Consider the following 22,276-nt stretch of genomic DNA (forward strand, 5'->3'; position numbering starts at 1 on the left):
TATTGACGGTTGTTACATAAGCTATGAAGAAATTCATTTTTAAGGGCTTTTTAAGTAATAAATTTTGCGGTTCTTTGTTAGTTCGAGCTATATCGAGCCGAGCCGAGCTAGCTCGAATTCTAATCGAACCGAGCTCGAGCCTCAAATCTCAGCTTGATTTGAAATTCAAGCTCGAGCCGAGCCAGCTCGAATCGAGTTCGAGCCGAGCTCGAGCTGGGTCTAGCTCGGCTCGACTCGGCTCGTTTACAGCCCTAGATATATATAATAATAATAATAATAATAATAATAATAATAATAATAATAATAATAATAATAATAATAATAATAATAATAATAATAATAATAATAATAATAATAATAATAATAATAATAATAATAATAATAATAATAATAATAATAATAATAATTTTCCGAACGATGACATTTTATCTCTAACATTGAACTCTCTCCATCTCGCCCGATCAAGATTACGAAACAGACACCTATGCTTCAGCCAGAAGAAGTTATCTTCTTTAATCCAATCGACAATCTTCACAACCGAGAAGGTGATGTCTTCAAAGGTCTTGGCGTTCCTCGCTTTCCAAACTCTCAACACGGTTGCGTACAACACGAGTTCAATAACTTTTTTTTCCATGTCTTGGATCTCGTTTTCTTGTACACCTAGCAACCCATTAAAATTTGAAGCATTTTGGTTCTTAGGGATCTTAAGCCAAGTAAAGACATGCCACCAAACCGCTTTAACCATTGTGCACTTGACCGACAAATGATTTATCGTCTCCATGGCGTCGCCACAAATGACACAATCCAAGTAACCCATATTGATACCTTGACGAGACAGAGCCGACTTTGTCGCTATACTCTCGAGCATAAGTATTCAAAAAGTAAGACTACCCCACATCAATTTTGGAAGCCAATTTTTCAGCCACAAAGGACCGAAACACAGCAACAGAAAAGATTTGATCTGAGTCCCTGTTGCCTACTATCCACATGTTCTCTGCAACTCCAGCCTTCCTAAGTGTCACACCCTGACCTACAACGATTTCGGATATCCGAAAATAATTGAAAATTATCCGAAAAAATATTCGAAATTTATACTCGAACATCTGAATTATCCGGTTTAAAATAAATAAAAAAATAACAAGTAAAATAAATAATTGGATTTTCGGATATCTGATCAGATATCCGAATTTTGGATACGGATTCAGATAGTGAAATCAGATATCCGATTTTTTCGAGTATTCGGTTTTGAACACCTCTAGTCCATACAATTGAAGTTGTAAAATATGTTGGATGTAAATGAGTCTTTATGCGGTCATTGAATTAAAATCAAATTAAGGATACAAAGCAACATTGGTGGCATAAGAATCTTTGCAGAGACTTATGATTGATTTCGAGGAGACGCATTCTCAAGTGGTAGCTGCCTGACTTTCCGATATTTAATTAGTCTGGTAATATAATGTGAGAACTAATATGCGTTTATAAATGTTATGTAACTTGATATTAAAAGTTTACATGAAAGTTCCAAAATGATTTAAATTATCAAGTTCATGTAAAATAAGTTATTGAGAACAATATGATCGTTGTATACATGATTGTTATAATTGGAACCCCTGATGAGTTTTCTTAGGTAGTTGAAAGCCTAAAGTTAATTGAAACATCTTACAGATGTATTTCTTATGCACCAATAGACATACATGGAAGAGATTGTACCTAGTGATTGTTGACTGTGATACCTCAATAAATAAATATATGGTACATTATGGGTTTTGACGATATGATATAGGAATCAATATGTTAAACGGGAAATTTATATGACAAATATGTTAAACGGGAAATTTATATGACAAAACTCCTGAAGATATAGACATATACATATATAGTCAAAGATGGAAAGAAGTTTGTATTGGATTGTAAATGCCTAAGCATTGGTATGAAAACTTCAAGAAACGTTCTACAAAATTTTCAAGATTTGTATGAACTAAAATAATTGAATCGAATGTGGTATAATCGACTCACTAATGAACTCAGAAAATAAAAATATGTAGTTGGTCCATTTGTTTTCATTAGAAGAACCATATGAACTTTATAAATATTATATAGTAGATGTTGATGATATCATTGAATCTCCAGAGGAGATCAAAATAAGCTCAATTTCAAGGCAAGAATTTCCAAAGATAACAAGATGCTTTGTCTTATAAGTGGTAAGGGTTAAGTTTTATTGGAGACAAATTATGTAGATTTTATTAATTTAGAAGTATGTGTAATTTCTCATTAAAAAAACATAATGAGTAAAGTACACAGATGGTTCCTGTGGTTTACCAAAATTTTAGATTTAGTCCATAGTTTTTCAAAAGTACATAAATGGTCCATGTGGTTTGCACTTTATAACACATTTAGTCCCTAACTTTTCCCAAATGTACATGGATGGTCCATGTGGTTTGCATTTTGTAACACATGTAGTTCCTAACTTTAGATTTGTTGGATGTGGACTAAATACGATACAGAATGACCATCTATGTACTTTTAGAAAGCTAGGTATCAAATCCAAAATTTTGATAAATCACAAGGACCATTTGTGTACTTTACTCAAAGATAATGGATCTCAAGTTTGAATTCGATCCCAAAAGTGAGTAAAAAAGACAGAAAAGTCCGATGTTAACTGACAAGTCTGATTATATATTGATTTTAGATGAAAATGACAAAAAAAAAAATTAAAACACATAAATCCAAATTCAAATGATTTAAGTTTTGAACTAATTTGATAAAATCGACAAACGTCTAGGACCATTTTAGCAGTTTACTGTAATAAAAAAACACGCCGTTGAAAAATATAGTTTTAAGACCATGTGTAGTGGTAGAACCTTATAATGCCCCCACCATGGGGCATTATACGACACGTGGCGTCCTAGTCAGCAAGGGGGCATTATAGCAAAAGTGGTGTAGTGGGTATAATGCCCCATAATGCCCATTCAATCATAAAAAAAAAAAAAAAAAGGAAATCAAATGTCAGCCCCACTTGGTCCCTTTCTATTGGTCTAGCCCATGTACATGTCAGCCCATGCAAGAGTTTTGGGCGTTTTCTTCAAAACGCCGGCACCTTTTATTTTTCAAAAATTTTGCCTTATAACGCCCCATGTAATGGGGGGTGGGGCGTTATAGGGCGTTTTCGGGCAAAAAAAATTTACAAAAAACGCCCCATTACGCATGGTCTAAGAAACCAAGGCATATGCTTTCTTGAATTGGGGATCTAACTCGCTGACCTCTTCATCTTCTTCGTCACCCCCACATCTCTCTCTCTCTCTGCAGATTCATCCTTCAAACCCCACCAATGGCGGCCATCACCCGCCTCCTCAAACCCTCACCACTCTCCCTCCTATTCAAACAATCCCTATCCACCACCACCACCGCCGCCATTGTTTCCGACATCGAATCTCACCACCACCACCACCACCTCACCCCTAATTTCTCAGACCCCAAACCTTCTAGAAACTTCCAGTGGGTGTTTCTTGGATGCCCCGGTGTCGGAAAGGGAACCTATGCTAGTCGGTTGTCGAATCTTCTCGGTGTCCCTCATATCGCCACCGGTGATCTTGTTCGTGAAGAGTTGTCTTCTTCTGGACCCCTTTCTCGTCAGGTATATATATTTATAATCTTTATTTATTATTGTTATTGTTATTTTTTATATACTTGATATGATTATTTATTGACCTTGTCTTGTGAGATCCTGACTCTTTAATTTGTTATGCACACTGATATGGGAATTGGGTTCATGTAATACTTACTATCTACAGTCATAGAGGCATAAGCTCCAAGAATCTAGATAAACATAGTGGAATTGTTCAATCACCTAGATACTCCCCCTTCCGGTATGTGTATATATGTGTGGGCCATCGGAGCAAAAGTGAAAGTACACTAATTTTAACGTTATTTTACTAATTTCGTGAAAATAACGTTAAAAGCTGAGGACGGTTAATCATGCATCATGTGGTGGCGTTGATAGCTGAAAGACAAAAGGGTACATGCACTAATCAGTCTTTGTCCCGATTGCTGAGTGTTATGTGCCTTATGTCCAAGGCTTGATGCAAAACTACTATCGAGACGGGGTCTCACTGGAAGCAGCCTCTCTATTCCTACGGGGTAGAGGTAAGGTTGTCTACATCATACCCTCCTCAGACCCTACCTTTGCTTTGCTATTGGTGGGATATACTGAGTATGACGATGATGATGATGGTTGGTTTTTATTTGCTGTTCAAAAAAAAAAAAAAAATAATTGGTTTTTGTAACACTTAAAAAAGTGGGTGACTTTGATCATTTGCCACTACTATCTTGGTTTTAGAAAGCGCTTACGGGCGCAAGGTGGTTCGCTTTTGACTACCTTAGGCGCACATTGTACAAAAGGCGAAAAAGTGGGTGACTTTGATCATTTGCCACTACTATCTTGGTTTTAAAAAGCGTGCTTGGGGCGCAAGGTGGTTCGCTTTTGACTACCTTAGGCGAATGTTGTACAAAAGGCGTTGGCAAGGCGCACTAAAAGTGTATTAAAAAAATCGGAATGGTCTTTAACATGTCTAAAAGTGGGTGACTTCAATCATAATTGTCGAAGGCGCAAAGGATGAGCAGTTGAGCTTTGGGCCAGTGCAAGGAGCTTAAAAAGCGTGGGGTTTTTTAGGCGATGCGGCGTATAGCATAAACATACAGTTTTTAGGGCTATAGTTTTAGACACGTTTTAGGCTTTTTAGGGCTAGTTTGGGTTGATTCCAGGCTTGTTTAGGGTTGGTATAATTGTTTCAGACCTGTTGAAACCTGTTCTTTATTTTGAGAACAGAGGGAGTTTGATTGGCAATGATTTTAGATAAACATAGTGAAACCTTTTCCAGTTTCTTGCTGGGCTCTATATCTAGATGTTTTTCTCTTGTTACAAGTCTCACCAAACTATGTGGCGATTAAAAGTGTAAAATTTCACACTTATTTTGAGACAAAGGGAGCATTAATGTAAAGGTTGACATTTTTTATGAGCTTGTGGTAAATGAATAATATTAACTTCTTGATCTGTCTGTTCAAAAAAATAAGAGTGAATTTCAAGGATTGTCCTTTATCTTTATACGCATTTTCAGGCGCTGTCCTTTATGTTCAAAATTGATGAGTTTTGTTCTTTATGTTTTCCTATCATACACGTTTTGTCCTTTAGACCTAACCCAGTTAGTTTTTTCAGTTAAAATTGGTCATATGCTTTGCACATGAGGGCATTTTTGTCAATTCAAAGGTAAGTTCAACAGCAAATTTACAGCTCAAAGCTTCTGCAACCTTTGAATTGACAAAAATGCTCTCATGTGCAAAGCATATGACCAAATTTAACTGAAAAAACTAACTGGGTTAGGCCTAAAGGACAAAACGTGTATGATATGAAAACATAAAGGACAAAACTCGTCAATTTTGAACATAAAGGACAGCGCCTGAAAATGGGTATAAATGTAAAGGACAATGCTTGAAATTCACTCAAAAAATAAAAAAATATCCTGATTTTTTCTTCTTTTTATGTTATTCAGCTTACTGAGATAGTGAATCAAGGGAAGTTAGTTTCCGATGAAATCATATTCAACTTATTATCAAAACGACTCGAAGCGGGAGAATCAAAAGGTGAATCAGGCTTTATTTTAGATGGTTTTCCCCGAACCATAAGACAAGCCGTAAGTATCTTTTTTTAACCAAATTGAACCATATTCATTCTTGTTTTCTTGATGTTCTATTTTTTATGTTATTTTAAATGTACAGGAAATTTTAGATGAGGTGGCAGAAATCGATTTGGTGGTGAATCTGAAGCTGCGGGAAGACGTATTGGTTGAGAAATGTTTGGGAAGAAGAATATGCAGTCAGTGTGGAAAAGGTTTCAATGTGGCATCAATTAACGCAAAAGCCGAAAACGGGAGACCGGGAATGAGCATGGACCCACTTCTTCCACCTCAGCATTGTGCTTCTAAGCTCATTACTCGTGCTGATGACACTGAACACGTTGTCAAAGAACGACTTCGTGTGTACTACGAAAAGGTATGATTATTGTATAATACCTTAAAGTAAAAGGTCCCCATAAGCCTTTCTATAATGTCAAAACTAACCTTCTAACTTTGTAAATCTCACCTTGACCCCCTCATGTTTCTAAAGCTTCGAGTTTACCTAAAATGAGTTTCTTACGTTTTTATTTTTATGTACGTGTCGGTATAATTTCGAGTTCGTCTACGCTTTAACGTACTTTTTGTTTGGAAATGAGTCGGGTCAATTATAAAATGTTTTATTTTTATGTACGTTTTGAGTTGGACTACATTTTGATGTAAATTTTGTTTGAAAACAAAGCAAGTTAAATATAACACGTTTACATTCGACAATATAAATTTGAGTTACTATACATTTCGACGTGAATTTTGTTCGGAAACGAGTCGGGTCGATTGTAGTCTATACTTTATCACGCCGCCTGCAACGCCACCAAAAGAGTTTATTTTATGTACATTTTGAGTTTGTCTACGTATTGACGTAAATTTTATTTTGAAGCAAAAGTTAGATCAAATGAGTTTGTCTACGTTTCGGCGTAAATAATATTTTGAAGCAAGTTAGATCAAATATAATACGTTTTCATTTGAACGGTATGAATTTGGATTGCTCTACGTTTCAACGTAAATTTAGTTTGGAAATGAGTCAAGTTGATTATAGTGTATAATTTATTATGTCGCGTACGCGGCGGGTAAGAAAACAATTATGACTATTTTTATAAGTCGTTTTTTATCATTCGATTCTCGTGGTTTCAAGAAAATGATTTGGGTACTCGTCAAATGTCTAAAATACCCTTCGGACGTTGAATATCTTGTATGGTTTTGCAGAGTCAACCTGTTGAAGATTTCTACAAAAGTCAAGGCAAGTTAATGGAGTTCGATCTACCTGGAGGGATCCCGGAATCATGGCCAAAGTTGCTGGAAGCACTTAACCTTGATGACTCTGAGGTCAAAAGGTCAGCAGTCGCGTAGACTCGATATTATTTGCACGCGTAATTGGCGTGCGCAGCAAATTTTGGATGAAAGAATAATGAAAAAGACACTTTATTTTTTTTTTTGTTAAATAACCAACCATAAGGGACTAATGTAAGCTGTCAACTTATGATGGCTGCTTCCTTTGAGCATTTGTTGTAACATTATTATAAATTCTTACTCTGGGAGAGGTTGCTTTCTAAAGAATGAAAGATTTTTTAACAGGTTGACATTTTGAAGTTTGTATGAGTTAATATTCTCTCTTTCACAACAAAAAAAAAAAAAAAAAATCATATTGTTATATTGAAGACAAATATTATTTTTTTATTAATAAAGAAAGTTGAACATAAAAGAACACATGCTTCATAAGGTTCCGCCGACAGGAGGGTTTTGAGTAAGATTAAGGCGCAAAAAGTATGGTCTTCCGAGGGAACCTAGGTACAAGTGTTCCCCGATCTTGAATCCTGATGTCGTGAATCTCCATGTGTCATCGAAGTAGCCTCCGATTGGTTTTCCATCCAAATCCAACTCCATGACTCCACCAAATTTCATGAGAGTGGGCATTTTTTGCAGGTGTTTAAGCCCAAATGCGATAATCTTGCGCACGAAAGGATATCTCATCGTAACTTGTGTTAGAAATGAATTGTCCTGCATCAGATGGAACCCGTCGTATCAGTTAAAGAAAGCGGAAGTTAGGATAAGTATTCGTATAGTATGAAACAAAATTACCCATGCAATTGCCAACCAGTAATGCCCCTCTCCGTCATATCTTAGGTTGTCTGGAAAACCTGGTAAACCGTCTATAAAAACATCGATAGATCCCTTTCTTTCTCCTTGTAAATAGTATCTAGAACACCTCATCCTGCGATATCAAGTCGTCTTTAATATATATACATATTTATTGAAGTTATGTATGTCTGTGTGTGTTTTATCTCTAGGTGTTTTAGAAAAATCATAAAGTTGTGTGTGTATGTATATCTGTGTGTGTTTTATCTCTAGGCGTTTTAGAAAAATCATAAGTGTTTTAGGGAAGTTTTTGAACTTGTTTTGATTCCTAGGGAATCCGTTGGTCAAATGAGCATACTTAATTGGAGTCCGATTTTCCATGTCGGCAGATTCGAAGAGTTCGCTTGCCACGTGACTATATAGTGTCATATATTTTAGAGTCTGTTATTCTAGGTAGCGAACTCCCTAGAAATCAATACACTTCCAAAAACCTCCTAGGATTTGTCATTTGCTAAAACACCTACAAATAAAAAAAAATTGTGAGACGAATTTATTTGTTTTGATCTTACATGAAGCTCTCACAAAAGATAACGAAGTCTTGGTTTGGCGAAAGTTCAACCCCATTTGCAAAGTAAAGGTCTCGAACAAGCACTTTTGTTTGTTTGGTTAAAGGATCATAGCTCACTAATCTACCGTGAGGTCTACCATCAAGAAGACACGGCATTGTTTCATGGTAGCCATACTTATATGATCCGTCAGTGAAATACACCATACCATTTTTCGCAACAACAACACCATCTGGAAACCCTAACTTCACCCCCTCGGCCTCGGTGGTCAATACCTCTATCTCGCCATCTATACTTACCTTTATCAGCCCCTGCAACCATACAAATAATCAATTAGTAGATTTTCATATGTCAATGGTTTATGAGTCATTATTATATAGAATATATTAGTTAATATTTATGCAATTATTTCTACCACAATTAGAATATTTCTACCACATTTTCTTTGCAATTTTCTTCATTGTAAAGATATAATTAAAATCCCTTAACATGTCATGTTTCATTTATCAACTATATATTTGGATTTCGATTATTAATGAACCATATACAGGGACACGATGAAAATTATTAATCAACTATATATAGGGATACGATGAAATAATTATTATACACGATGAAAATAATTATTCGTAGAAACTAATCGAAATATATTGAGAATAATTTAAAAAACCCTAATTAAATCCGATTATAGATAATTACAATAAAACCAACTAATATAAATAACTTATTAATCACCAAAACTTTGTTTTGTGTTGTTTTATAATCACCAAAACTTTGTTTTGTTTTATAGTAATACTAGATTTACCACCACCCGCCGCAATGCGGCGGGAATTTATTAGTTATATATCATGTTAGATGAAAGGCAAATGTTTCTCACATGATCACGAGCCTGTGTGTAAAATGGAGAAAAAAATAACCAAGTCGATCTCTGACTTGCACGTTGCGACAGACCAATAGACACGCAATAGATGAAAAAACGTTGAACCCCACACGCACGTTGCGGTGTGTTAACTCGGAAATTTAGAGTGACATGTTAAACGGAGAACTTATGAAAGATAAAAAATATATAAGGGACCAAAGTTGAAAGTAAAAAAAAGTGTTGAGATTAAATTGTAAAAGATGAAAAGCTTAGGGTTGAAAGAAAAAAAATAAAAGGGTTAAATTGCAAAAGATGAAAACTTTTGAATTAAAAGTGAAAAATAAAATTTATCAAAGGGGTTAAAATACCAAAGATTGAAACTTTAAACTTAATTGCCAAAGATTAAAACTTTAGAGTTAAAAAAGAAATCAATTTAAATTATAAAAACAAAAGAGATAAATAGATTTAGTTAAATTGATGTTTAATATTATTATTATAATTATAATTATAATTATTATTATTATTATTATTTAATAAAAGAGATAAATAGAAAAATAAGGATGAGAAATTGCCAGAGAATGACACGTGTCTAAAAAGGATTTTATTTATTAATATAGAAAGATTTATTTATTTCTATGAACGGCCAACTTTTATGCACCTTTCTTTAAACAATTTTGTATAGTTTTAAAACATATATTTACACGTCCTTGTCGTTTGAAATTCATGTACCATTGACCATAAAAGTTTTGTGCAATGACTGTTTATGTGAAACAAATATAACAAAATAAAATAATTGAAATAACCAACCTTAAAAGCATCAGCAACAAACACATCACCTGAATCCGCAACCGCTATACCAAGAGGCCGACCACCCGTGTTAACCCAATTTTCCACGACCGTGTCACCCGCTGAGTCCTTCAACGTGACTCGCTTGATCCACCCATCTCCACAGCCGGTGTACACCAAACCAGTTTTTGGTTCATATGCGACATCCTCGGCTCCAATCAACTGACCCGTCCCTATCTTTTCCAAACCAGGAAGACTTGCGGCATTTTTTCTAGCGGGTACAACAACCGGTTTTCCAAGCTCATGCATCGGGTATGCCACCGTCTCAAATGTATCTAGCTGGATAATAAGCACCCCTATCGCGAGAATCGCCAACGCGAAAAACACGAGACCGGTACCCCATGAGTTGGTGGTCTTTTTGGTTGTGTTGGCTAAGTTAGCCATAGTGAAATTGAGTTTAGTTTATGTGACATTCATATATGCTATTTTATAATGTGTTGCAATTATGGCTCATTTTTGACTTTGTAACTTCATAGTTCATTCCACAATATTACGCTGACTTATACTTTTAATAATGTATAGTAGTGGTACATTATTGATTATGTAGCCTCTAAATTAAAATAAAATAGATACATTAATATAGAAACAATGATAGTGTATAATTTTATTGTTAGACCATGCGTAATTGGCATTATAGGGGCATGAAAGAGTTTGATAAAGCCCCCAACACCATCCCCTTAGGCGTTATAGAGGCATGAAAAGGGAGGAACATTTCTAGAATAATGCCCAAAGATAAGGGAAAAAATGGCAAGTATTTAATGAAAACGGGCATTAACCGTTACACATTTTCTACAGGGGCGTTATAATGTTGATGTGGCGAAAAATGCCCATTAGAGGGCATTAACCATTACACATGGTCTTATACAATGCATTTGATGCAGAGAAATTCTACTTTTATTCTTCACATAATTAAAAGTTTGTATCCTACTTTGTTGTTTTCTTATAGTTTGACTATCTAAATTGTTGTCACTAGAGTAGTTAAAACGGATTTCTATTATAATTCTTAACTAATTAAAATTCTTAGTTACATGATTACATCACTCTTAGTCGACCCGACCAAAAGTTTTTGTAACCATTTATGAACATCAAACACCAAGTCTTTTGTGGTTAACGATTTTCGAAACATTATCTTGTATCCATAACCTTAGAGGGATCGGGAGATCATTACATGTACAGTCAACAATAAGTGAATACACACGTTTCATAACGCAAAAATCGCAATTAGACACGCCTCATGTATATGACACATTTTTGTGCAGCAGATTGTGGTATATCATGCTTTTTAGGCTGTACATGCATGTAATTTCAATGTTAAAACATATATGAATAATGGATTTTAATAATCCCAACTATTTGCCATTGGCTGGCAACGGTCCCAACTTCAAAAATAACCAGTGGTGGTCCCACCTTTTCACGTATTGTAAATTAATGGACCTTTGCTATAGGAAAAGGGGACAAAAAGAAATAAGGTTATGTTAGTAAAAGTCCATTGGTTTACAATATGTAAAAATGAGGGACTAACATTGGTTATTTTTGAAGTTGAGACCGTTATCGGCCAATGACTAATAGTTAAAATTATTAAAATCCATTATTCCAAACATATATAAAGTATATTTTTGTCTAAATATTGCGTAAATCACCCTAGAAACCTATAGAAAATATAATAAAAATTATATAATCACCTTGTGCCTCGTGTACAAAAAACTCACCGCTTTTGCGCTTTGCGCCTCAGTTTTAGGCCTCGTCGCTTTTGGGCGCTTCGCGTTTTTTAAAACCAAGGTCTGTTTTAACTTGAACTTGGCATGATCCGTTTGTAGACCCGACCGAACTCGCCTGTTTTGCAAGGCTCAACCGCAATAAAAACTAGGAAATAATTTATGAATATCACAGTCCATCAATCGCCATTTATGTTACGAAATTAGCATTCGACAATCGACTGTACATAGATTGCGGTTCAACCATTTTTGTGATAATATAAAAACCAATAAACGAAGTCTAATACTCATTATTGGTAACAATACTAGTACAATGTTTACTAGTATACAGTGTTCACCTTTCAAACAAACAAAACACAAATCAATGAAGCAAAATCCTATTTATGACATCAACAGGCAGCGCATAAGCCGGATCGATAACCTTCAACCCCGGATATTCAAGAAGCGAAAGACCCGCAACTCCAAAATAAGTATGAAAAACATCAACAGCATCATCCGGTCTATCCGAAATCCCACCATTTTCTTTATCTTGACAGTCCAATATAAACTTAACAAGCTTTTCTTTATCGATCCAATGAACCCTATCGATCATTATCAAACTAGATAGCACCCACCACGAGTAACAAACATCCGGAAGCTTCTCGGGTCGCCCATTCAAACCACCGGATTTCACCTGTCGTTCACATAACCACCATCCCAAAAGATCTTTATCGACGTAGTGTAAACTGCCGGTTATCGCAAGTGCGCCTACGCAGCAAAAGATTTGACCCGCGTGGGATTCCGCACCAGGGGTGCACCCGAACCCGCCGTCGAGATTTTTGCAGCTTATAATGTAACTAACCGCCTTTTCAACGTTGATTTTATCCAACTGTTTTAGTAACGCGAGAGAGCATATCGCAACGTAGGAAAACCGAGTATCGATTTCGCCCCATTTGTCTCCGGAAAACGAACCGTCTTCGTTTTGTAGGGCGGTTATGTAATTTGTCACTTTTTCGATATCGAGTGTGTCGATTTTGTTAAAAAGTGCTAGAATTTGGATTGCGCTGAGGGTGTAGAGTAGATGCGGGTCGTGACCTTCGTTACCACCGAAACCACCAGACTCGTGTTGGCAACTCATGACCCATGAAATGATTGTTTCTTGATCAACGGCTGCGAGTTTATCTAGAATGTCGAGTGTGGTTAATCCCCAATACGCACCGTTGATTCTAAGATGCTCCATTAAGACGGATTCGATGCTGTCTTTCTTCTTTTCGACTGTTAAGATGTATTTGGCGTGTTTTTCAGCTGCTAGTTCTCCCATTCTGTGAGATAAAAAGGTATTGTGAGGCTAAGCAGTTAATGCGGTAAAAAATCAGACATCGGTTATCGCGGTGGGATATCGGTAATTTTAATATCATGCAGAATTTATATATATATAGCAATTTAACACTAACAATTCAGTATACTCTCCTACCATTAACAAATTAACCTTTTGTGCGTAGTGGGGCGTTTTTTTTTTAAATTCAAAACAAACGCCGAAACACGCCCCATAGCCATTACACCATGGCGTTTTCGGGCGTTTTTTTTTGAAAAAAATTGAGTTGGCGTTTTTTAAACAACACTGAAGGGGGGAAATGTTGACCAATCAGATTAGAGATTCCATTTGCTTGGCCAATAAGATTTTTAGGTGTTTTTTTCTTTATTTTATTTACTAAAAAACATATTGCCCAATAATGCCCCATCCCCACTACACCCATTTTAGAAAACGCCCAATAATGCCCCTTTGCTGACTGGACCGCCACATGGCGTAAAATGCCCTAGGGTGGGGGCATTATCTTCCCCTTCCACTACACATGGTCTAACAGCACTAAGAAGAAAAGACGAATGGTAGAACTAAGAAGAAAGGCATTGATATCGAGAAAATAAGTGATATATCGATCCAATATCGGTCAATATTGCCGATAATATCGGTACCGATATTCTAACAGATATTTTGCACCGATATCTCACCAGGGGACCGATTACTGCGGATCTAGAAAAAAACGTCAAGGGGCAACGTTTCAAAATTTTCTTTTCTATAGGGGCAGCGAAATCGAAAATATGTCAATGTTTTCCAAATTTTACACTAGCGACGAAGCGTCAAGGGATAGCGGGGGCTACCCCTATTCAAAGGCTATATCCGCCCCTGGGACCGATAACCGATATATCACGATATTAACTACATAGATGTGAGGATTATCTTCGAAGAAACTAATGTATGAACATTCAACTATTTAAAAGAAAGCAATCACCTTACAGTTTGACTAGTTAAGAGTTCTCAATCTTAAATTCTGTTCGGATGATAATTGTATGCAAAAAGCAAACGAGGTGATATGTTTGTGAGAACAAAGCCATTTATTGAGATATGCAAATGAAAAGAATATTAACGAAAACAAACTATCTAAATTGCACACACATAGGTGGCAAATAAGAGTCATAAAAACCCTAAAAACATTATTGATATATGCCTGACAACAAGAATGCAATGCATACGAATGATCTACGATCTCATGTTCTCAACATCCAATCCTAAAAACGTTAAATTAGTGAAAAACCAACCATCCAGCATTTTTCGTAACAGATAAAGCATTCTATTTGCAAAAATATCTCAAACCTTATAAACTAGTCACTTCTCTTTGGCACATCAAAAATTCAAAATACATAAATCTTATCTTGCGGCTAACGGGCTTAATTATCAGTACCTGATGGAGGAATGACCTGAGCTAGAAAAATACAAATATAACCTAACAACACTTCACGTCTTCACTCTTCCAGAAATCAAACACATAATGTTACTGGTATCAATAACTCAAATAAAAAACAAACCTTCAGTTAGGGGCTGTTTGTTTACCTCTTAATGAGGCTCTTAATGATTCAAACCTCTTAGGGGCTGTTTGGCAACATCTGAACCAATAAGTGCTGAATGAATAAGAGGTCTGAATGGGTAAGAGACTCGTAAAGCGCTGTTTGGTTGCACATCTGAATGACCGTGTAAAACGACATTTTTACCCCTCTGAGCTATTTCTAATCATAAGCACCACTATAATCTGAAAACCTCATACAAAATTTGAAATTCTAAACTATAATACTGAAATTGTAATCCTAAAGACCATATAACCTACCCCTTTCTATATAATCAACAAACAAACACCTTCTAAACTATAATACCCAAACTATACTGTTGAACAGAACATGAAAAATGAAGAATTAGGGCTAACACCTATAATCATAAGCCACAAATAATCAACAAACAAACACCACAAATAATGAACATACCTGCAAACGTGAAGGACGGTGGCAGTGTGGAGGAATTGAAAATTGGAATCTATGTTTTAACAGATTAGTTTCTCCCTCCGTTAACTATATCATATCGATTTTTACAGAATTGAACCACTATAAAACAATTCATTTTGGCAAATCTGAAAAAACATAGTTCAGGTAGCAAACTTACACAATCAAATTGTCAATCGGATCAGATGGTCTGGGCAGTAGCAGATCACCACAAACCGTCGGGAGCGTTCGGATTAGAGGGTTGCTGAATCTGGACTCATTTCTTTTGTTGATAATTATGCTATTAAGAAAACAAATGTATAATCTTATTTTTGAATTAAAGATAACAATTTCAGTTTACAAGTAATTTATTAAAAGGGGTATCCACTAGGGGGGTTGGTTCCGGTACAAACCATATTTATCCTACAAACCGTAAGAACAGATCCTAGCACTGAAAAAAAGTTAAATTAGCACATACCAAAACAATACATACATAGAAGTAGCACTTTTGAATTATATTAGCACATGAAAATTAATCAAGATAATTGATTTTAGCACATATTTGAATGATATCAGCACTTTTCTTAATTAGCACATTGAAAACATAAGAAAGATCCAAATAAAGAATTAATTACTTGTTAACATATTTATAGGGAATTCAATGTAATTGATATTATTTAGGATGCTATTTTATCATTTCTCTATAATTGGTTAGATGACACGTGACACTTTTTAAATGGTTCTTACAGTTTGTATGCAAAATGTGGTTTGTATTTGATCCTACTCCTCCACTAGGGTGTGTACACGGTTCGTTTGGGTTTTTGTGTAAAATCAAAATCAAAACCCAAATGTCATTTTTCGGTTTTTTAAAATCGTTTGGTTTCGGTTTTATCACCGGTTCCGTTTGATTTTTCGGTTATTTCAATTTTTAAAACAAAATTATGTTAGATTCTAAAAAAAAATAAACATAATTTAAAATTTAAGAATCTTTCTTATATGTTTACATTTAAGTTATTATATTTAACTTTTTTAACTAATAATGTTCACATAAACCTAACATTATGATCTATTTTTATTGTTGGCCCATGCAACCTAGTCTGAAGAACAGATGATAGGAAAAGCCAAAATTGGTTCTCTAACAACTGATCACCAATAAGCAGTGCATGTTCTAGTTTCCCTACAATGGCAGTCCTTCTATCAGCTGATAACACTAAGTGATGAATCACTCAACAACTGTTCTACAACCACTGATCCTAAGGACTGAAGACCCAACAACTGCTGCTTATCAAAGTACTGATGAAGACAAAACACTGCTATTCTCAAGGCCTGATCAACCTATGAAGAAAACACTGATGAGCAACATCAGTGCTTAGGCAAACAACAGTGGAAGGATCATCACTGCTTATGTATCAGTGTCTAATTGTAATCGGTGTTTGTAATAGATCAGTGTTTAGAGGTTGTTAGGTTGTTAGATGTCACTGTCTAGGTGACGTCAGCTAAGATGCTCAGTGGTTAGATTTGTACTTTAAATAGAACAGTACCTGTACTGTTCTATTAGCTCTTTTGCACACACTCATTCTATACGAACTAACTAGTGAGCTCAGGCTGAGGGGGAGATTAGTTGCATGCATGCAATTGTTTTGATTATTGTAATTTGATACAATCATTCGACTCAATGGAAAACATGTTTGCTTAAAGCTTTTCTTTCGTGATTGTGTTTATAAAGTTTGCTTATTATTTCCGTTGCAATTACCACATCTCTGTTCTACCATTTTACATCAATTAATTCAAACAAACACAATCTAAAGAGACTCAGATCCTAACATTTATGTTTCTCTAAAGTTTTTATTTTAAGACAGTTTATTTTATTATACTTTGAAGATTATATAATTTATACATTAAATTTTGTTATTTGTTGTAGGCAATAAATTAATCATCTAAATTATAAATAAACATGTTAATGTTTTTATTATAAATACTAAATATTCAAGAATAAAATAAATGATTTCTAATAGTATGGGTTAAACAACTTAAACTTAAACATAAAAATATATGTTTTTTTTTCGTTTCGGTCCGGTTTTTTTCGGTTATTGAAATTGGTTATCTACAAACCGAACCGAATTTTTCGGTGTTTTTGTTCCGGTTCGGTTATTTCGGTTTTCTGCTCACCTCTAGTATCCACAATGTGTTTTCTTGTTTTTAGTCACTGAAAATGTCATATCGTCGGGTTTTACTTTTGTGGAGCTCATTTTTAGCATCTGTTTTTTAGTGTTTTTGGGCCTCTTGTTATGGATGGTCTAAAGAACTATACAAACACCCCTATGGCCCTATCAATCACTATATCTAGATATCACTTAGAGCATTCACATTCAATCCATCAAATTGTGTGTGTGAAGTTTTTATAATGTAAAGAGTATAAAAAGTGGTTGTAAGTGAAGGAGAGAGAAAAGGTAATGATAAAGGTATAAAAAAATATTATTTAATTGAAAAGGAGAGAGAAAATATAGTGTGTTTTAGTGTAATTTAGGGTGAAAATATGGTGGAATGGATGTGAATACTCTTACTTGTCATACATGCCATATGATAGGGGCAAAATGGTTCAAAACGAGCTATATTATACATTCAAAAAATGGTCATATGGAGCACATGAGAGCCAAATTATATGACCCGTATGATGTTTTGACTAACAAAGAAATGACTAATGTGACTACTGACAAACCCAGACAACCCGTGTGATATTTTTTTCACTATGTAATACTATTTGTATGATGTAACAGGTAGACTAGTGTACCCTAATGAGGTGGATTTCCCTTTAGCGATTTCATATAAAAAAAGTAAATTTTGCCGGTGGAGGAACTGTAAAGGCCATCAATATGTTCACTAAAATCACATTTACCTTTTCATTTTGATTGTAGTCATATCAAAATTCGTTTTAATAATTTTCTTTGTAGAGGGGCATAATTCTTGATTCTTTGCGAGAATTGTTATAAGTTTTTCACCAAATATGTACTTCTGTGAATTATATAAAGTAGTGATAATACAATGTGTTAAATAGGAGTATGCATCAGTTGGTTTTAAGCTCTAACCGAACACTTTAGTTGTACGCTTCAAGAGGTTAGTATTCATTAGGGGTGCAAACGAGCCAACACTTTAGTTGGTTTTAAGCTCTAACCGAACACTTTAAAGTTCGCTTAGGGCCTCAAAAAACGTTAGACCAACCCTGCTTGTATACATGAGAATAATTACCAACTAACCTATAGTAAAACTTTAAAGTTATATTTCTAGGTAGCTAAATTAAACACTATACAAATTACATAAACTATTTTATCAAATATTGTCATCACATATCCGCATGAACACCTTATCAAATATTGTTATCATATATACACGTTTAAACACTTGTCACGTTTCCTTTCTTCACGATCATTATCCTAAGAGACAAGACCTTCACACCTCATCCACAAATGAACAAGACAAAAAAAAAAAAAAAAAAAATTGTAAGATTTTCGACTACGACAGAGGATGATGCCCGACACTCGAAACTACGGCTAACAACCTCGTCTTGCACGTGTTAAAATAATACATGCTCTTAGTTTACACACATTCACTCAACAAAAACGACATTTTGGGTGCGGCTGAAAAACGGACCCTTGGTGCTACAAATTGTTGGTGCGAGGTAATCCTCGGGTTCCTTTTATTGATAGAGCCGAAGCACGAGTAGAAGTTCGGTTTGTCGATGGCGGGTCTAAAAACATGACAACTACTGTGATGTCATCATGGAAATGTCTTCTAACACCTCTATCAATTTTCTTCAAATCTGAATATCTCATTTCTCTTTTCTTGGCTGCTAGTTGAAGTGCAGCCTTCACTAATCTTCTTGCAATTCCCTGTTAAAAAAAAAAAACATAAAATATTTTAATCAATTTGGGTTAACCCTGAGAACCCGTTACCATGTAAGTTATCCCATTAATACCCTTTTAACCAATAAGATCAGGTAAAACGTAGCTTCTCGCCCTGAACTGTACTGGATTTGTGTTTTAGAATGTAATATCCGATAAGCAGTTTTAATGTTTAAATAAAAAGATTTTGCATTACGTAACGGGTTTTTGTGAAGGGGTGTTAAAAAAGCTCGCGGCCCGAGGCTCGCTCAAGAAAAGCTCGTTTTGTTTTTGAGCTGAGCCGAGCCAGCTCGTTTTGTAATTGAGCCAAGCTCGAGTCGGGGGTGCTTGGCTCGTGGCTCGACTCGATGGCTCGACTCTGCGGCTCGTATGCATGTGTGTGTATATATTTTTATAAATGTGTGTAATTTTTTTATTTTAGTTTTTTATGTTATCAATATTTGTCAAAAAAATTTAAAAATTAACGAGCCGGCTTGATTGGGCTCAAGCTGGCTTGAAGCTTTTACGAGCCGAGCTGACTCGTTTAAGTTCGAGCTCGAGCCCAGCCTGGCACGGCTCGATTACAGCCCTTATCACAACTTGAAACCACAAAAGCACATCCAAACACTATTTTCTACGACCCGTTTAATCACATCTGATTATGATATTTCTACATCCGATAATCACTTGCAGTAGGAAATATTGAGAAAAAAAAGATTATAAAACTTACGTTACGCGGATAATTATAAACGATATCCACTGCTTCCTCATTGCTAAGATGCTCCCACAGACCATCGGATGCAAATATGAGAAACTGATCCTTCGGGGTTAGTTTGTGTATATATATCGACGGTTCTGGATTAAGAATCGGCTTTGAAAAGGGTTCCGGCAACCTAAACTTTGCCAATAAAGGTTCTCTATTGAACTCTGCCTTCTTTAGATACGCATCACCGATGGATCTTGAAACCTGAATACCAAAATAATTATATTAATTTATAAATTTATAAAAAAAACAAGTTTAAATAAGCTCCGTTCGGCTCGTTTACTAGACAACTTTAAGATAAAGGTAAATGTTATTAAATATTAATAAAAAAACTAATATTACACTAAGGTTCGACGAGCTTCACATGCCAGGCTCGAGCTTAGGCCCGATAAATAAATGAGCTTTATTTTAGGCTCAAAGCTCGGCTCGGGCTCGATTTGACTTTATATAATTCAAAAAGTTCCTGTAAATTGAATGAAAAATTTCACTTTTAGGATATTAAAACATTTGACCAGAAGACTTATTACAGACTATGGAACAACTTCAAGACTGCAACTTTTCACAGAACAAAGAAATTGTTCACAGTTGACTTTAAGGAGTCAAACAAGTTATGATTCATTTTCAAAATCGACAACAATTGTTATGATTACTGAAAAAACAAAAAATCCACACTAATACTGCAAAACAAGCAATGCAACTTAAGAAAGAATTGAGCCAAAAAAAATCAAAAACACCAACCAGATTAATTTGAATGGAACACGCGTTTGACTTTCAAAAAATTCAAACTAACCTGTATGATCCCCTTAACACGCCAAACATTGTGTTTCATAACAACGATTTTCGGATCATCAGGATGCTCGGAATGAAGCTCGTCTCTTACGGAAGCATAGCTTGCATTATGCTCTGTTGATAATTGTACAGCCGAAACACCTCCGACACCCCTATCTGCTCGCCCCAACACCGCTCTCGAATCTCCAGCATTAGCGACGTATACTAACCCGTCGCAAATAACACCCGCCAAACAACACGTCCCTACTGTCGCTATTTGCGGGCACACACGCCATTGTTCTCTTACAATCGATAGAAATTCATCTTCCGTTGCTAAAAATGCTTTCTTGATCACGTCTGCTGACATTTCTTGATCTTCAGATGCAAATTCTGAACCAAAATTAAGTTTTTGTTAATTATAAAGTTTCATAACCGAATTCAGTTAGTACTTTTGTATGGTTGTTAATTTGATTCACTAAGTCACATTTTATGTTATCTGGTTAACAAAGAGAAAAAGTACACGGATGGTGTCTGTGTTGTACCAAAATTTTTGCTTTGGTCCCTAGGTTTTCAAAAGTACACAGATGGTCCCTGTGGTTCGCACTATATAACGCATTTAGTCCCCTATTTTTTCCAAAAGTACATGGATGGTCCCTGAGGTTTGCATTTTGTTAGCTGGGGACTAAATGTGATACAAAATGCAAACCACAGGGACAATTCATGTACTTTTAGAAAGCTAGGGACTGAATCCAAAATTTTGGTAAACCACAGAAACCATCCGTATACTTTACTCTTTAACAAAATCATTTCTTGAAATTAACAAAGTTTCTCTTAAAATTAGAGGACACATTCTTACCAATAACTCTGCTATGAGTGAGAATTTACTAGGTACGTTTGTTTACCGAATTCAATTCTTAAAATTAACAAAATTTACTCTTAAGATTAGTGAACAAATTCTCATTAATCCTACCGGACACTACCAATAGCTCTCTGCTACGAGTGAGATTTTCATGGGTCGACATTTGTATAACCAAATTCAACTCTTAAAATTAACAAAATTACTCTTATGATTAGAGAACGAATTCTCATTAATCCCACCAGACCCTGTCAATAGCTCTGCTATAAATAAAATTTTACGGTTACGTGTTTGAATAACCAAATTTAATTGTTAAAATAAACAAAACTTACTCTTAACATTAGCAAACAGATTCTCATTCACAAATCTTGAAGTCTCCGGTCCACCATGCCCATCATAGACTCCAACAAACGTTCCGAACGGGCCGGAACTCGAAGAACTTAACAGCCCTGATTCAACTTGGCTCTGATCTTCCAACAAATTGTTTGCTTGAATAGCAGCCATTGAAAATTCACCACTCATATGAACCCCTAAATCTTTATACCACAACAACCCATCTGTTCTACCAATTTGATCTGCAGATTTTCTTAGACAACCCTCTTCCAAAGAAGGCTTCCAACAGGGTTTGACCATGTTCAAATAATTATTCCCAGACACCATGAACTTTACATATAAATCATCCACTATATTCATCAAGTATCAAGAATCAAAACCCTAAACCCCAAATCTAGCAACAAATTCTTGAACTTTGTTTGATGGGTATCCAAGATTCTTGAAATTATATAATACCCAACAAAAAAAAAACCCCAAATCAACTAAGAAATTCTTGAAATTTGTTTGATGGGCATCCAAGATTCTTGAAATTATATAATACCAAACAAAAAAACATAAACCCCAAATCAACTAAGAAATTCTTGGAATTTGTTAGATAGGCATCCAAGATTCTTGAAATTATATAATACCCAACAAACAGGAAGCACTAAATACCATTAAAATGA

At 35.3% G+C, this 22,276-nt stretch overlaps 4 protein-coding genes across 5 annotated transcripts; 1 reads left to right on the forward strand and 3 right to left on the reverse strand.

Annotated features, from left to right (window-relative positions):
• The first annotated feature begins 3,217 nt into the window (after positions 1-3,217).
• On the forward strand, positions 3,218-7,248 carry LOC110924509 (adenylate kinase 1, chloroplastic). The gene is made up of 4 exons (XM_022168514.1): positions 3,218-3,634; positions 5,547-5,687; positions 5,773-6,045; positions 6,870-7,248. The coding sequence occupies exons 1-4, from the start codon at positions 3,329-3,331 to the stop codon at positions 7,011-7,013; spliced, it is 864 nt and encodes a 287-aa protein (XP_022024206.1). The 5' UTR covers positions 3,218-3,328; the 3' UTR covers positions 7,014-7,248.
• Positions 7,249-7,316: 68 nt separating this feature from the next.
• LOC110924489 (protein STRICTOSIDINE SYNTHASE-LIKE 5) lies at positions 7,317-10,405 on the reverse strand. Its single transcript, XM_022168494.2, has 4 exons — positions 9,972-10,405; positions 8,309-8,616; positions 7,743-7,875; positions 7,317-7,661 (listed from the first exon to the last, which is right to left on the reverse strand). Exons 1-4 carry the CDS (start codon positions 10,392-10,394, stop codon positions 7,377-7,379), a joined length of 1,149 nt encoding a protein of 382 aa, XP_022024186.1. The 5' UTR covers positions 10,395-10,405; the 3' UTR covers positions 7,317-7,376.
• Positions 10,406-11,957: 1,552 nt separating this feature from the next.
• On the reverse strand, positions 11,958-15,351 carry LOC110924498 (geranylgeranyl transferase type-2 subunit beta 1). 2 transcript variants are annotated; one of them, XM_022168508.2, is made up of 3 exons: positions 15,195-15,344; positions 15,020-15,103; positions 11,958-13,026 (listed from the first exon to the last, which is right to left on the reverse strand). In XM_022168508.2, exon 3 carries the CDS (start codon positions 13,023-13,025, stop codon positions 12,087-12,089), a length of 939 nt encoding a protein of 312 aa, XP_022024200.1. In that variant the 5' UTR covers position 13,026; positions 15,020-15,103; positions 15,195-15,344; the 3' UTR covers positions 11,958-12,086. The 2 variants fall into 2 exon arrangements, with proteins under 2 accessions (XP_022024200.1, XP_022024196.1); XM_022168504.2 differs by lacking the exon at positions 15,020-15,103 and having other exon boundaries at positions 15,195-15,351.
• A 3,009-nt stretch (positions 15,352-18,360) lies between these two features.
• On the reverse strand, positions 18,361-22,269 carry LOC110924484 (probable protein phosphatase 2C 38). The gene is made up of 4 exons (XM_022168489.2): positions 21,611-22,269; positions 20,445-20,812; positions 19,622-19,858; positions 18,361-18,900 (listed from the first exon to the last, which is right to left on the reverse strand). Exons 1-4 carry the CDS (start codon positions 21,969-21,971, stop codon positions 18,670-18,672), a joined length of 1,197 nt encoding a protein of 398 aa, XP_022024181.1. The 5' UTR covers positions 21,972-22,269; the 3' UTR covers positions 18,361-18,669.
• Positions 22,270-22,276: the final 7 nt, after the last annotated feature.

The sequence above is a fragment of the Helianthus annuus genome, chromosome 2 (assembly GCF_002127325.2).
Source record: "Helianthus annuus cultivar XRQ/B chromosome 2, HanXRQr2.0-SUNRISE, whole genome shotgun sequence".
Taxonomy (NCBI): domain Eukaryota; kingdom Viridiplantae; phylum Streptophyta; class Magnoliopsida; order Asterales; family Asteraceae; genus Helianthus; species Helianthus annuus.